Source organism: Montipora foliosa, chromosome 11 (genome assembly GCF_036669935.1).
Source record: "Montipora foliosa isolate CH-2021 chromosome 11, ASM3666993v2, whole genome shotgun sequence".
Lineage (NCBI taxonomy): Eukaryota > Metazoa > Cnidaria > Anthozoa > Scleractinia > Acroporidae > Montipora > Montipora foliosa.
The window spans coordinates 32,109,463-32,122,384 of NC_090879.1; the positions used below are offsets into that span (position 1 = coordinate 32,109,463).

General features: G+C 42.3%; 1 protein-coding gene across 4 annotated transcripts in view; it reads left to right on the forward strand.

Moving 5' to 3' along the window:
• The window catches only part of LOC137975427 (potassium voltage-gated channel subfamily A member 1-like), a 29,835-nt gene extending 19,353 nt beyond the window's left edge, over positions 1-10,482 (forward strand). For 3 of the 4 annotated variants that reach the window (XM_068822552.1, XM_068822553.1, XM_068822549.1), the window contains 2 exons: positions 695-2,423; positions 8,005-10,482. In XM_068822552.1, the coding sequence (XP_068678653.1) occupies positions 1,337-2,423; positions 8,005-8,456 (1,539 nt within the window). In that variant the 5' untranslated portion in view covers positions 695-1,336 and the 3' untranslated portion in view covers positions 8,457-10,482. Of the gene's footprint in view, positions 273-694; positions 2,424-8,004 lie in introns of all 4 variants that reach the window. The other variant, XM_068822551.1, reaches the window with a different exon arrangement.
• The last annotated feature ends 2,440 nt before the right edge of the window (positions 10,483-12,922 follow it).

The window sequence follows — 12,922 nt, forward strand, 5'->3', positions numbered from 1 at the left end:
AAACGAAGATCGACAATCTTATACAAAATCAAAAAGACGTCATCGCGGGCAAAAATTTCAAAACAACACCATCCTGAGAGAGAAAGATGTTTAAAAATGAATACTGTCTAAAAATCTTCTCGGTCTCCGCCTTTTTATGGCATTGGCTAGGGCTTCATATCATTACTTTGCCTGTATTTTTCGCACAAGTGTTGTTTTAAGCAACTTTAAAGCCATTCACGACGAAATCAACCACATTTTGAAGGAAAATCGTAGAGACGTTTATGACAGCAGTGAGTAACCGAAAAAACATTCATGTATTTATTCCTTTCTTGCTTGTTTTTAACGCTCTCGTAAGATTATTGTTTTTCGTGTGTGTTTGTATGTGTGCATGGGCGCTTCACTTCCCACTAATTTAAGTTTAAATTGCACGATTTAAGAGAAATAAGCCCCCCTAGCGATTAGTAATTTCAAGTATGAAATGACTATCCGCTTGCCACATACAGTAAAGCGAACAAAGCCATCTGCAATTGGACAGTCGTCAAAAGAGAATGCAAACCTATTAAGACCAACAGTCTTGAAGCGACCAATTTGATTTTTATTTCCAGATATTTGTTTTCATCTCGTAGGGTGAGGCAGAATCAAAAACGAGGATTGCACCTTTGATGAAATGCCTTGCCTTGAACTAATTCGTCGATGTTTTTTTTTTTCACAGGAATTTTTGGAAAAGGAAAGACTCGCGAAGAAATTGGAAATGGGATATTGACGGCCCCTGCTGACTGACCAAGTCACCAAGTGTTGCAATTAGCAAGATCACATGTGGCAGTTGTAATCAACATACGGTCAAACTTGTTATTTTCAAATGATTCAACGACAAATGTTCCTCGATCAAAGAAAGCAACGAAATTTATCCGTTTCATCTTAGAAGTTCTTTCTTTTTCGGAGAATGGATCGGTATTATTTTGTACTACTTTAAAATCAGGAGAAAAATCAAGGTTGTTTGGTTGAAGCCAAAGAAAGGATATAAAAGATAATCGATTGTGTTAAGATTCAAACTACTAAGACAAGGTTCTTGCTGAGTTATTTAATAATTTAAAAAGTAATTTTTGCCTTCGGCGCAATCAAACACAGATTGAAAGAAACCTGTTTTGTGGAATTACTTTACAAAGCATTGCCTAGGAGAGGTGGAAATGACTGCTGAATTCAGAACCTAGAAAAATGGCGTGTAATACCGTTGAAGGTGAATTGAAGCCCGCAACGATCAATTAGCTTTGGAACGTAAAACTCAAGAAGCTGGTAAAACACGTTGCAGAGTTGAATCGCTAGTGAATTTTTAGCTCCCAGTCTTTTTGTGTCCATGTCGATGGCGGTTGCCGCAGCAGTGACTCTCAGTTATCGGCGCTCTCGAGCTACGTCACGTGATTACTCAGTCACGAACATAACATCGTCGAATAAAGAAAAGGTATCGACACTAATTACCCTCAACATTGGCGGGAAAAAGTTCGAGACCTTCGAGCAAACTCTAAATCAGTTTCCCAACACCTTGCTGGGAAACGCGGAGAAGCGCAAAAAATACTTTGACGAGAAAAAGAACGAGTATTTTTTCGATCGACACCGCAGTGCTTTCACGGCCATCTTGTATTATTATCAATCGGGCGGTCTTATAGAACGCCCGCTTCACGTTCCGATGAACATTTTTATCGAAGAGCTCAACTTCTTTCAGCTTACTGACGAGATTCAGAGAGAAAACGAAGAGGCAGCCTACGCCGAAGACGCCGAGGAGGGCACCGACCAGACAAGCGAGGTGGAGGAACTGCCTCAGAATAAACTACTACGGAGTATTTGGGTATTGTTCGAGTATCCTAGCTCGTCTGTACATGCCAAGTGTCTTGCAATATTCTCTCTTGCAATCATCCTCCTGTCGATTGTAATTTTTTGCATCGAGACCCTCCCTTCCTTAAGGCATGAAGCTCATGTGTTTTTTGTGATGAATGCCATCTGCAGTTCTTGGTTCACTTTTGAGTACGTGATTCGTTTGATCGCATCTCCAAATAAGGTGAATTTCCTCAAAGGAATTCTGAACATCCTCGACCTGCTGTCGATACTCCCGTTTTACGTCACCGTCAGCTTGTCCAGCGAGTCCGCGGGCACCATTGGTATTCTTCGCGTCATGAGAGTTATCCGTGTCTGTCGCATTTTCAAATTAACGCGACACTCCAAGGGCTTACACATCTTGGGCAACACGCTTACCGCCAGCATAAACGAGCTGATTATGTTGATGCTGTTCCTAGTGATAGGGGTCGTGTTATTTGCAAGCGCCGCATATTACGCTGAGGTTGAAGAAAACGGTTTAAAATTCAACAGCATTCCAGCCGCGTTCTGGTGGGCGGTGGTTACCATGACAACTGTTGGTTATGGTGACATCTATCCTGTGACCACTGTGGGTAAGATTTCTGTTTGTTTGTTTGTTTGTTTGTTTTTTCGTTTGATTGCCTAATCGTGAATTGTTAATCAGTTTTGTTTAGCGTAAAATTAGCCTACGTAGCTGGCGGTTCTGTTCTTGCGGAGCGTGAGAGATTTCGAGTGGTGCGAGAAGGCTAGGGCGGGGGAAACGATTGCTGATGCGAGAATTCCAAAATTTTCATTCGGGGCGCTCGAAGCTTCCTAAATAATAGTGATTTTTTGGGCTCCAGCACGTTTCTCGATAGATTTGCGTCCTTTCCTTGCTTGAAAGAGAAGACACAGATGTTGAAAATACATGCTCTATATATTCTGCCTGAATAAATCACCTTGGCTCTTTCACAGGCATGACGTACACGATCACTGCTTCTTCGTTCCCCCTGCCTCAGTTACGCAGGCTACGTGAAATTCCGAACTGTCCCCCATTGACAAGTACCTAAAATTGCCTGGCTTTACACAGACAAAAATCTATTAGTGTCACTCTTAGGACACCTACCAGTATGTCCTGAAATGCACCAAATTAGATGCACACTCAGTTTTGACATCTAACACGAAGTTTCCCTTTAAGTCTAAGGGCGCTTTCCATTTGTAAGAACTGGCCGGCACGAAAGAACTGGTTCTCATCGGTGTAAATGGAAAGGTCAAGGCTGGCCCGCGCGATTACTCACGCAATTCTTGCGTGGAATACACGCAAGAGCTGATGTAAACAACATGGCGGATGTTGCGACGAGAGTTTGTAACATTCCTCCGACATTTTTTCTCGACTTTCTTTCGCTGGAGGAGGAGGATACTCTTTTTGTGAACGATGCAGAAGACGAAGTTTTGTTTTTTTCAATTAGTTGTATTTTTTTTCGGCGTGAATTAGCAAGAATTGTGCAGTATTTTAAGGTCACGGTTCCTCGCTATCATTGCGATGGACACAGAAGCCGTTTCCGGATGTCATCCTCGACATTTGAACTTCTTGCTCAATTGTTAGCACCAAGTGAGCATATTCCGAAGGGAAATGCATTTGGCCGGCGGCCCATTGAAGAAAGAAAACAGATAGCTCTGACAATATGGGCCCTTGCGAACCAAGAGACCTGCCGTCAAATATCTGATCGTTTCGACGTTACGATGTCAAGTGTGTCGCAGTGCATTGGCAGGGTTAAGAGCTCTGCAACTTTATCCCAAGCGACTTTCTTTCGTACTTTGCCTTTGTCAAAGAGGCCGGCTTTTTCCCGGCGAAGGGAAATCAATTGTTTTGTGCTCTTTGTTGTCCACGTCACAAGTTTTTCCTCGTTCTCTAGTCCTGCAATGAAATAAAATTTGTTTATGAATACCTTCACAAGGCACTTCAGAAAAAGGAATCTTCCTTTCAACCAAAACAATGCACAAAATATATTTATAATACTCACCACAAGTCTGCGATGAACTTGCTGCCATTTTTTAACGCGTACAAATTTTCCGGCGTTCCTCGCAGAACTGAGGGAACTGAGCGGCCCTACTCAATGAGCTAGGCCGGTTTGGCCAGAACCAGTTCTGCCAGTTCTCAAAACTCGCGCGTTCCATTCACGGACGGACCAGTCCGACCGGCCAGTTCTTACAAATGGAAAGCGTCCTAAGTCTTTGCTGCCTATTTCCAACAATAAGGTAAGGGTAAAAGTTGGCATTATTTTTAGTTTAGGGTAAACGCAGTTACATATATATATGTTGTCCTTTTCTACGAAAACATCCGATCATCTCTATTTAAGTTGGATGTCGTTTGTGACTGGTGAAGTTATGACCTTCCAGAGTTGTATAGACGCTTCTGATAGAATGAAACCTAACAAACGAGACACTCGATAAAATTAGATTAAGAATAGAGCGGTTTTCAATTAAGTGTTGAAAGTAATTGGCGAATTGCTTTGGTTTTGCATTATTTCAATCAGTGATTGGTTCAAAGTTCTCGCGCCACTTTTTCAACCGATCAGGGTCCGGTTCCTCGAAAGCCGATTAACGCTAATCCCAGATTAAAAACTAACCAAGCATTTTATTTCTCTACTGCCAAATGCTGTTCAACGCAGATTTTTGGCAGAACTTTACACTAGAAGACGTCAATTTTGAAAAACAAAAATAAGCAAAAGAAACTTTCAACAAAAAGTCGAAAACGTGAAACAAAAGTTTACGCTAATCCTGGATTAAGTTAATCGACTTTCGAGGAACCGAGCCCAGAAGTGAAAGCAAAACCAATCGTGGCTCGCACGTGCACATTTTCCCGCGCTTTGTGTCGGCTACGTATAATTACTTCGAGTTTTGATTGGTTTACTGGATTGTCTCCGTCCTTTTTGATTGGCCAAAGTAATTACTTTAATTTGGTTTTGGTTTTACGACACTGGATTGAAACTCGCTCTACTGCAAATATGGTTTTGGAGGAGACAGTGACAGTGGTTAAATGGGTCGGAGCAAAAGTCCACCACCCAGAAGTGTCGATCCCTCTTATTTGACCTTGGCATATCTGTTTACGGTGTTACATACCTCTTATTAACCAAGTTCGAGGTCCGCACTGTAAGTTATGGACCGAGTTTTTTCCCGCGAAGCCCGCAGGCCATAAATCAACGGGAAAAAACACGACGATCCGTATTTACAGTACGGACCAAGAAAACGAGGTTGTATAGTCAAGCGGAACGTTCAACTGCCACAAAGATTGCCTTGTCAAAATCCGAAAAACTAAATCTTCTTGGCGATTTGAAATAATTGCTTGCAAGATTCAAACACTTTTACAAGTTAATATAACAGAAACGACATGAAAACCTTGCTAGAGAATGTTTCATCGAAATTTTAAATTTAGCGGGCTGTCGCGGGTCGTACAGCGGGCCGTACTGTAGGATACGGCCCGCTAATTTAGCCAATCACAGCGTGCGTACTATCTGAAAGATATAATAAATACATCTTATTAAATGGTTTAACATATAATACGCGCAGATATTTTGCGAGTTGCGTAGTATTTACGAGAAGAAAAATACGAGAGATTTATTATTCCACTTTACAAAAAAAAAGTGTTAATTTGCTTCAATTTTGTTTGGTAAGAGTGTTTCTAAAAAATTGCCTCATCTGTCCTTCAGGACGCGTGCGACCGATGTAATCAGCACAAAAGAGCCAGCCAAATGTCCTTTATTTGATTGGATAAACGAAATGACGAGTGACAAGCGATGACAAGCTAAATTCTCAAGCTTTGCATGGTGTTGAAAACAATTTCGTTCATTGAAAAACTCCAGTTCCGTCCGTATTTGCTCTGTTCTAAACCCGTCAAACCGGGACACTACAGTGTATTACGGTATCATATTTTGCGCGTTCTCGTGATCACATATGGTAAAATGGCATAATAGTGGAATAATAGATGAAATACTATTATGTACATGTCACGCCAAAATAATGGCCAATCAGATTGAGTCTGATGACCACGACGCGTCTGATTGGTCCATAAAACCAGGCAACCACGCGATTTATTGCCCGTGCTAAAAGCAAAATAGCAGTAGCCGTTCTAAAAATAGAAAATACCGTAAACTGATGAGCCGTATTCTATCGAAGATCGACAATTCTGGGTTGGGGACTACCGGTCGATGTTGCTGGCCGGAATCCCTAGTTTCAAGAACAGTTCTGTCAACCAGTTAGAGTTGTTACGGGTGGCCCCCAGTTTCCACTTTTTATCATCGTTATCATCATTTGGTTGTAGTCGACGGAGTCGGAATCGAAATCGTAAGAATTGCTGACAATGGCGATGTTGGATTTTTACTGCATTGGATCGCACTACTCTGACTCCTTTTGGGGCGCTTTTGCAAATCAGTCTTAAAAGATGTTAACTGTAAGAGTGCACCGCTTTTTACTGCTATCTTTATTCCAATGCGATCCGTCTGAGCGGCGTTTGGTTTGTTTGGCAGCTAGAGAGCGGATGTGGACCTGCTATACCCACCTACCCATGCACTCACAAAGGGTAGCCACAACACATGGAATTCCATCCTCTACTCATTTCGAATAGTTAATGAGTTCTTTAACGTCCCACAGGGAAATAATCAACACGGGCAGCAGCTCAACAGTACGAGCCTTCCCCCGAATTGAATTCTTGATCGGGCGTTTTGACAGACTCAGTTATTTCTTGAAACACTTTCCCTGGAAACAGCGTTTTCCTGGTTACGGTTAGCCAATCACTGCTGTAGATCACGCATTTACAATTTCGCATAAATTAGCTCTGGCTGAAACAAAGCGGACAGACAGGGGAATCTGAAAGCTCAAATTTAGAGGAGGTAGAAAATAGATGGATTCCTCAGCCCTAGTGGTCTGTTCTCTTGAGAAAATGCATGATGCCAATTTCTCCGCACTTCCTCTTCCGTCAGAGAGCTTAAGGCTGTTGTTTTGGTTCGCTTTCCGGATCCTTTTTTAGCCGTGCCATCCCGTCGCTTCTTCGGACGAGAATCCTTCGGAGTAGTCGCTTCTTTGTGTCCATCATTTTCTTTGCTACTTTCTAACTCCCTCACTCTGACTCTTACCCTCAGTCACAGTGGTCACCTGAATACCATTTATCCGTATCTCCTTCGCTATTCTCTACCTCTGAATTTGATCTTTCCGATTCCCGTCTGTCCGCCATGTTTCAGCCAGAGCTAATTTATACGCAATTGTAAATGCGTAATCTACAGCAGTGATTGGCTAACCGTAACCAGGGAAACGATATTTCCCGGGAAAGTGTTTTTGAAAATAACTTGGTGTGTCCAACCGACCGAAAAGGTAAAAGGGAACGGAAGAAGGCTCCTACTGATAATTTCCTGACATGGAAGATGTTTGTGAGACGGGGCCTACGGTTTACAGTCCTTATCCGAGAAGACTCGAAAGTCTAACTATCTGCAGATGAAATAAGAAAGGCAGCACTTTCTCCTCAGTTATCTTAAGATCCTGAGTTTTGATCCGGTCAGGATTCGAACCCCCCACATGGAAGCCCGATGTTTAACCAACTGGGACACTGGTGTGCGTAAGCTCTTGGAATGGTCCGAGCTTTTCTCTGTTCATGTGTGTTCCATTTGCATTGCTAAGGCTAACTCTTAGATGGATTACAGGGGAAAAAAGATGGATGGCGCAAATTAAAATTACACTCTAATCGATATCTCTGTTGAAATACAAGTGCTATACGGCCTAAAGGAAAACGTACCCCTTCTCGTTTAATGATGTTAAGGAAAGGAAAGTAACTTTATTTCAGTGTCTAGTCTTCTAGCGCTGGAAAATTAATTGGGGAAAACTGTAAACTGAAATCAACAAATTAACCCGAATCAAATCAAATGTTGGTTTGTGAGGAGCGGGGAAAACTGGAGTACCCGTAGAAAAGCCTCTCCTTGCAAAGCAGAGAGCCAACAAAGTCAATCCGCATATGACGCCGAGTCTGGGAATCGAGCCCGAGCCACATTGATGGGAGGTGACTACTCTCACTGCTGTGCCAGCTCTGCACCTGTTAGGTGGATTTGAGCTCTTCTTATAATTAGGTAGGGTTCCAAAAGTGTCAATCCTTAAATACCGCATCTTCACTGTTGCCTTATGCTTTTCTTTCGTTTCTTCCTTTACCAGGTAAATTAGTGGGAGCTTTATGCGCGCTCTCGGGTGTACTGGCGATTGCTTTACCTGTACCAGTCATCGTCTCCAACTTCGAGTATTACTACAAACTTGAGCTAAGCAAACGAGAGGATGCAAAGAATGCTAGCGCAGCGACTTATCAAAACCTCGACAACCTTGTTCTCAAGTCTCCGTTGTTGGAGAGAAATGTGCTTATGGAAGGAGGTCAAACCGCGTCGCCCCTTTCGACTCACACACTCCATGGCAAGTTAGATGTTCCAGTCGGAAAGCACTCCACTCCTGGTGGGCATCGAAACGCGAATGGGGCCATGAAGTTTACTGGACACGACACTATTATAGAGACTGATGAGGTGAGTTTCTCCAGCAGCGGAGGCTCTAAGCCGTCGACTCCCAAAGTGAGAAGCAAACAGTATAATGTTCACCCTACCTCGGAAACCATCTTGTAATTCTGCGGCTCGATCTGGAAAACCGCCGGAGATACCTCGTTGCCCATACAGCAAACCTCCGTTTTGGCGGCAAAGGGATGTTAATTATTACAAATTGTGCGAAATTTCTGCATTTACGTAACTGATTCGAAAAGGTGGAAGTAGTGTTAAATTACTCACGCAAGTCATCCATGAAATGATCACCTATTTCTTTATTAAATTTGCTTGGTGCAGCCATTTTGGATTTAATGGCGGCATACACTTGATCTTAATGGCGGAAAGCAAACACTCCTTTGTAAAGACCTTTACAATGGCGGCCTCCTGTAAGTACCAAAATAGAAGATGGAAAAGACCTTTATTCGAAAAATGCTATTGCCAGCTTGGAAAATGAATTTGTCAATTGGAAAAAAATGAAACAATTCGACATCATTTTGTTGTTAGATTGAACGTTTCCAAACTTCGACAAGAAAAGCCATGTCAGTGGTTTGTTTATCAGTCCAAAAAATTGCGGCTCCTTGGGTATTTGGGTAGAAGGTAATTTGAAAAAAAATATTCCCGAGGACCTAAGGCTCTTTCAGAACAAATATTTGTACAAGCGGCAAGCTTTGGAAGAGAGAAATGCATGGACATACTTGTGGCTTTTTCCAAGCCTTATCAAACCGAGTCTAGTAATGAATTGAAAATGGTTATGTCCTCAGACGTTTAATAAACAAAGCCCGAGAATCTACCTGTCTGTCCAGGTGACGTTTTAACTTCAATGTTACTGAAAACAGGAAAAAGAGCCTGAGAGATCGATGCGATATTTTGGGCGAAAGGACGTAGCAAGATGAAGAACGAACGTAGGCTGGTAACGCTCTAATGTGACTCAAAATGAAGACAGTGGACCATTTAAGATACTCTCTTTGATCTGTTTACTCATTTAGGAAAATCCTAGAAGACTACAAGCTGAAGTAATCCAGCTCTCTCTGGTCATTACCACGTGATTTCGGGTCACATTGTATTGAAAACCTTGAATGCTTTTGTATTCTAAGAATTTGCTCGTAATAGTGTTTCGGCGTTTTGTCATTTAACTGTTTGTCGACAAGAAATTCTAACCATTATTTCGTAGCTTGTAGGGAGTATTTTCTATTTATCTCTAGCCGTATATTTAAAAGAAGTAGAAAATATTGATTACAGACAAGTTGATGAAAGGCTGAGAACTTTAGTGACAGTAAAGAGCTCTCGGCGTGCAGTGTAAACCAGGCTCTGGCGAAAGGCTATCGTTTTCTAAAGCTTGGTTTACACTGTTACATAAGCATAAGCATAAGCAGTGGCACGTGAAACCCGGAGTGAAATAAGCATAAGCATAAAGTTGCTTATTAAAAACTGTGGAATCTCTTCCATTTTCTTATGCTTATGTTTATGCCTATACTTATGTCGCGTTCGTGATTGTGTAAACCAGGTGCAACTCAAACAGAAGCTGCAGACCGAAGTGTCAACTGTTTTTGATGCCAACGGATATTCGAGTTAATAGTGCCTAGGTACTGCTTTTACGAGAAGCGATTACGACAAATCGTCAGCTGATTTCCAGGATATGAATAAAAAAAATCTTTGCTGGAAAAAATGTTCTAGTTCCTTTACCAGATCATGAAAGTCTGCTTCTTGTTTTCTCTTTCGAAAAAATATCCCTTACCCAACACGACCTCTTCCTGTTTTCTCGTTCTCTTTCTCTTGTCGCCGTCATCTTCTTCTACGTTGCAGCAATGGAAGGAGGAGAATTTCTTCTTCGTCCGCCATTTTAGAAAAGTGCCTCTCCAGCGAGTTTTTACTGAAGCTAACTGCCATGATCTCTGCGATAACAGTGCAATGCTTTACCAACTGAGTTACAAAGCCACACAGTTGGGAGCAGGTCAATTTGTTGGGTTCATTTGTTCCCGTGAAAGGACTAATGAAGGAAAGAAACCATTTATTTGAAGTGCGGATTATAGACGAAAGATTTGTTAAGATATGTAATTTTCCGCTCTTTAGGCTCACGTGATTTACCACATTTGTAAATGCATTAAAACCACAGCGGCGAGTTGTAGTTGTGTACAACCGTGTGTTTCTTTCGTTATATTAAACTTAAAGGTATTAAAAACATAACAAGATGGAAGTGATGCTTGCACTTATCAGGAAAATTTAAGCAATTGTCACATACTGACACCTGCTTTTGTCGTTTTCATTGTCTTCACTTTCATCACTCAAGTTAGCCTGCGTAACAAGCGTTTCCGTTGCGGCACATGGAAGATTTTTAATGTTTTGGCCATGGCCGCGTAAAAAGTGGGACGAGACAAGAAGGAAACGCTTGCAAACAAACCACTGAATTTTGAAACCGCCCACTTGACTTGTCAAGCATGTCATCGGCTGTTCTACAGAGCCTGATGGCTTCGCTTTGCTAGCTGGAGATGCTTGAGTGGATTCAGGTTTTGTAGAAGAAATTCATGTATCACGAGCCTGGCGTGTTAATTTAGTGACTGGATTCAATTTTCGCCCAAAAAATCGTTCTGGTTGAGGGTCGATCGTAGCCCCGACGCTGCCGTCAGCCTCCTACTTTGCCACTACACTATGAAGGAAAGGCGAAGGTGACTATTTTCTCCGAAACTTCGTGTCCATATTAAGAATAGCAACAACTCGCTACATGGTAATTGTTTCATCGATTTTTATTTTCATTTTCTAGCAAATTTCCAGACCTAAACGTCGCGTTTTCGCCCCATTCGCCTGCGTGGCAGGCCGTATAAGGGGAGGGAAAGGGTCAAAAAGAGCGCGTGAGGGTAGGGAGAGACGCACGCTGTTTTGTTGCAATATTCACTGCCTGACGTTGCTCGCAGGACTGCTATTGCGTTGATGGTGGGTGCGTTGAGATGAAAGTTCAATCTTTATGAATTGATTCTGATGTGAAATTGTGACCGTGGGAATATTTCATCCAGGAATATTTGACTCAAATTGGTGGCACTGAGAATTTAGTCTCCAGCCTTGGGATTTTATTCTTACCGTTGACAACCTCGAAATTGAGAAATAACTCAAATCGCGTCGGATCTGGAAAATAACCACACAGCAGGGAAGCTATCCATGATGGCAATAGGGTTACGATTTTTAATTGAGATTTTTTTCATATAATTATCTTCTTAAGCTTTTTATCGGGATTCTCATTTTTGTCGGCCATACTCAAAGTGAGCTTGGGGCGCCTGTGATTTAACCGAGCCGTCTTTGCCGAAACTGGTATTTACGCATGGTCGAGAGTTTATGTTTTCTGTCATGTAAGACGTGACCATTTTTCACCATTTTGCAACTACGTTACTTCAATCGCCATCGTGCATCCGAAGCTTTAGGATTCCTTCGCGGCAATATCAGTAGATGAGGCGCAAAGGTTGAAATGACGGATGAAAAAGGACCGTGAAATCCTTTAAAGTTCAGGTAAGTGAAGTGGTTCAAACGAATTAACATTTGAATTATATCGAGGCCTTCCAGTGTTTAAAAGTAAATAGTAGATTGCTAAGACTACGCAGTCGTCGGACTAGATCCAGACTAACGAAACTTGGAGTTTGCCTGCTTGCATAAACGACCTGTACTCTTTTGCTGCAGCTACCACGTCCTTCGGAGGTGGAGGGACTTCAGGACTTCTGCCTGTGTGTGGGGACTGTAACTGTAGCTGATGGCGTTGTCTTCGATCGCGTACGTACACTTCTCCCTTTCCGACCAAGTGGACCAACATTCACGTCAAGGTTGCTTACTTGTGTAAGGTTTCCTTTCTTGAACATTGGCTGCTTCAGCATAGAAATCTAGGTAATCATGCAAGGTGTCTTCTCGTTCCGCAACTGCTAAAGCGTGTGAACACATGTTCATAGACTTCCAGTTTGCACGCTCACACTCCACTTTGCCATTAGTCTTGTCCCATTATCACATAGTTAGGTCTTTCTTGGGAGAGGCTTGAAACTGAAAATGCTGCTTTTCCATGTGGTGTCTGTGGTCCTCGCCAGACACCTTTCTTGGCTAAAAGCAGATGGGCTTTTTTGGATCATTGCTTCTAGAGTGTTACTTGAAATAGCTTCCAGTCGGGATCTTTATCCAAGAGAGGGAAGCTGTCCACACTCAAGCTGGGTATCGATTTTCTCAGTCAATTTCAACTCCTGAACTTGGCTGGGACTTCGTATTGTCGTATCCACTAATAGCAATCCACCCAAAGGTTTCAGGCCCGTCTGCTGCATAGAGCTCTTCCATGGTTGACAAAGTTAGCTTGCGAATGTATCGGCTTCGCCCTTCGTCTGACCTTGAAAGGAAATCTGGTACCACGAACTTCTGGAAATCTTCGCGAAGTTCATAATCTCCAGGCACACTGCCAACCGCTTAAGAAAATTCTTCACTTTCGGTATTCGCAATATTTCGAACTGCCTCAATGGTGCCGCTGAAACCTGACTGAGTGTGCTTCTTAACTGATTCGAGTGTAATGTTAAGTGCTAGTTTTGTACCCC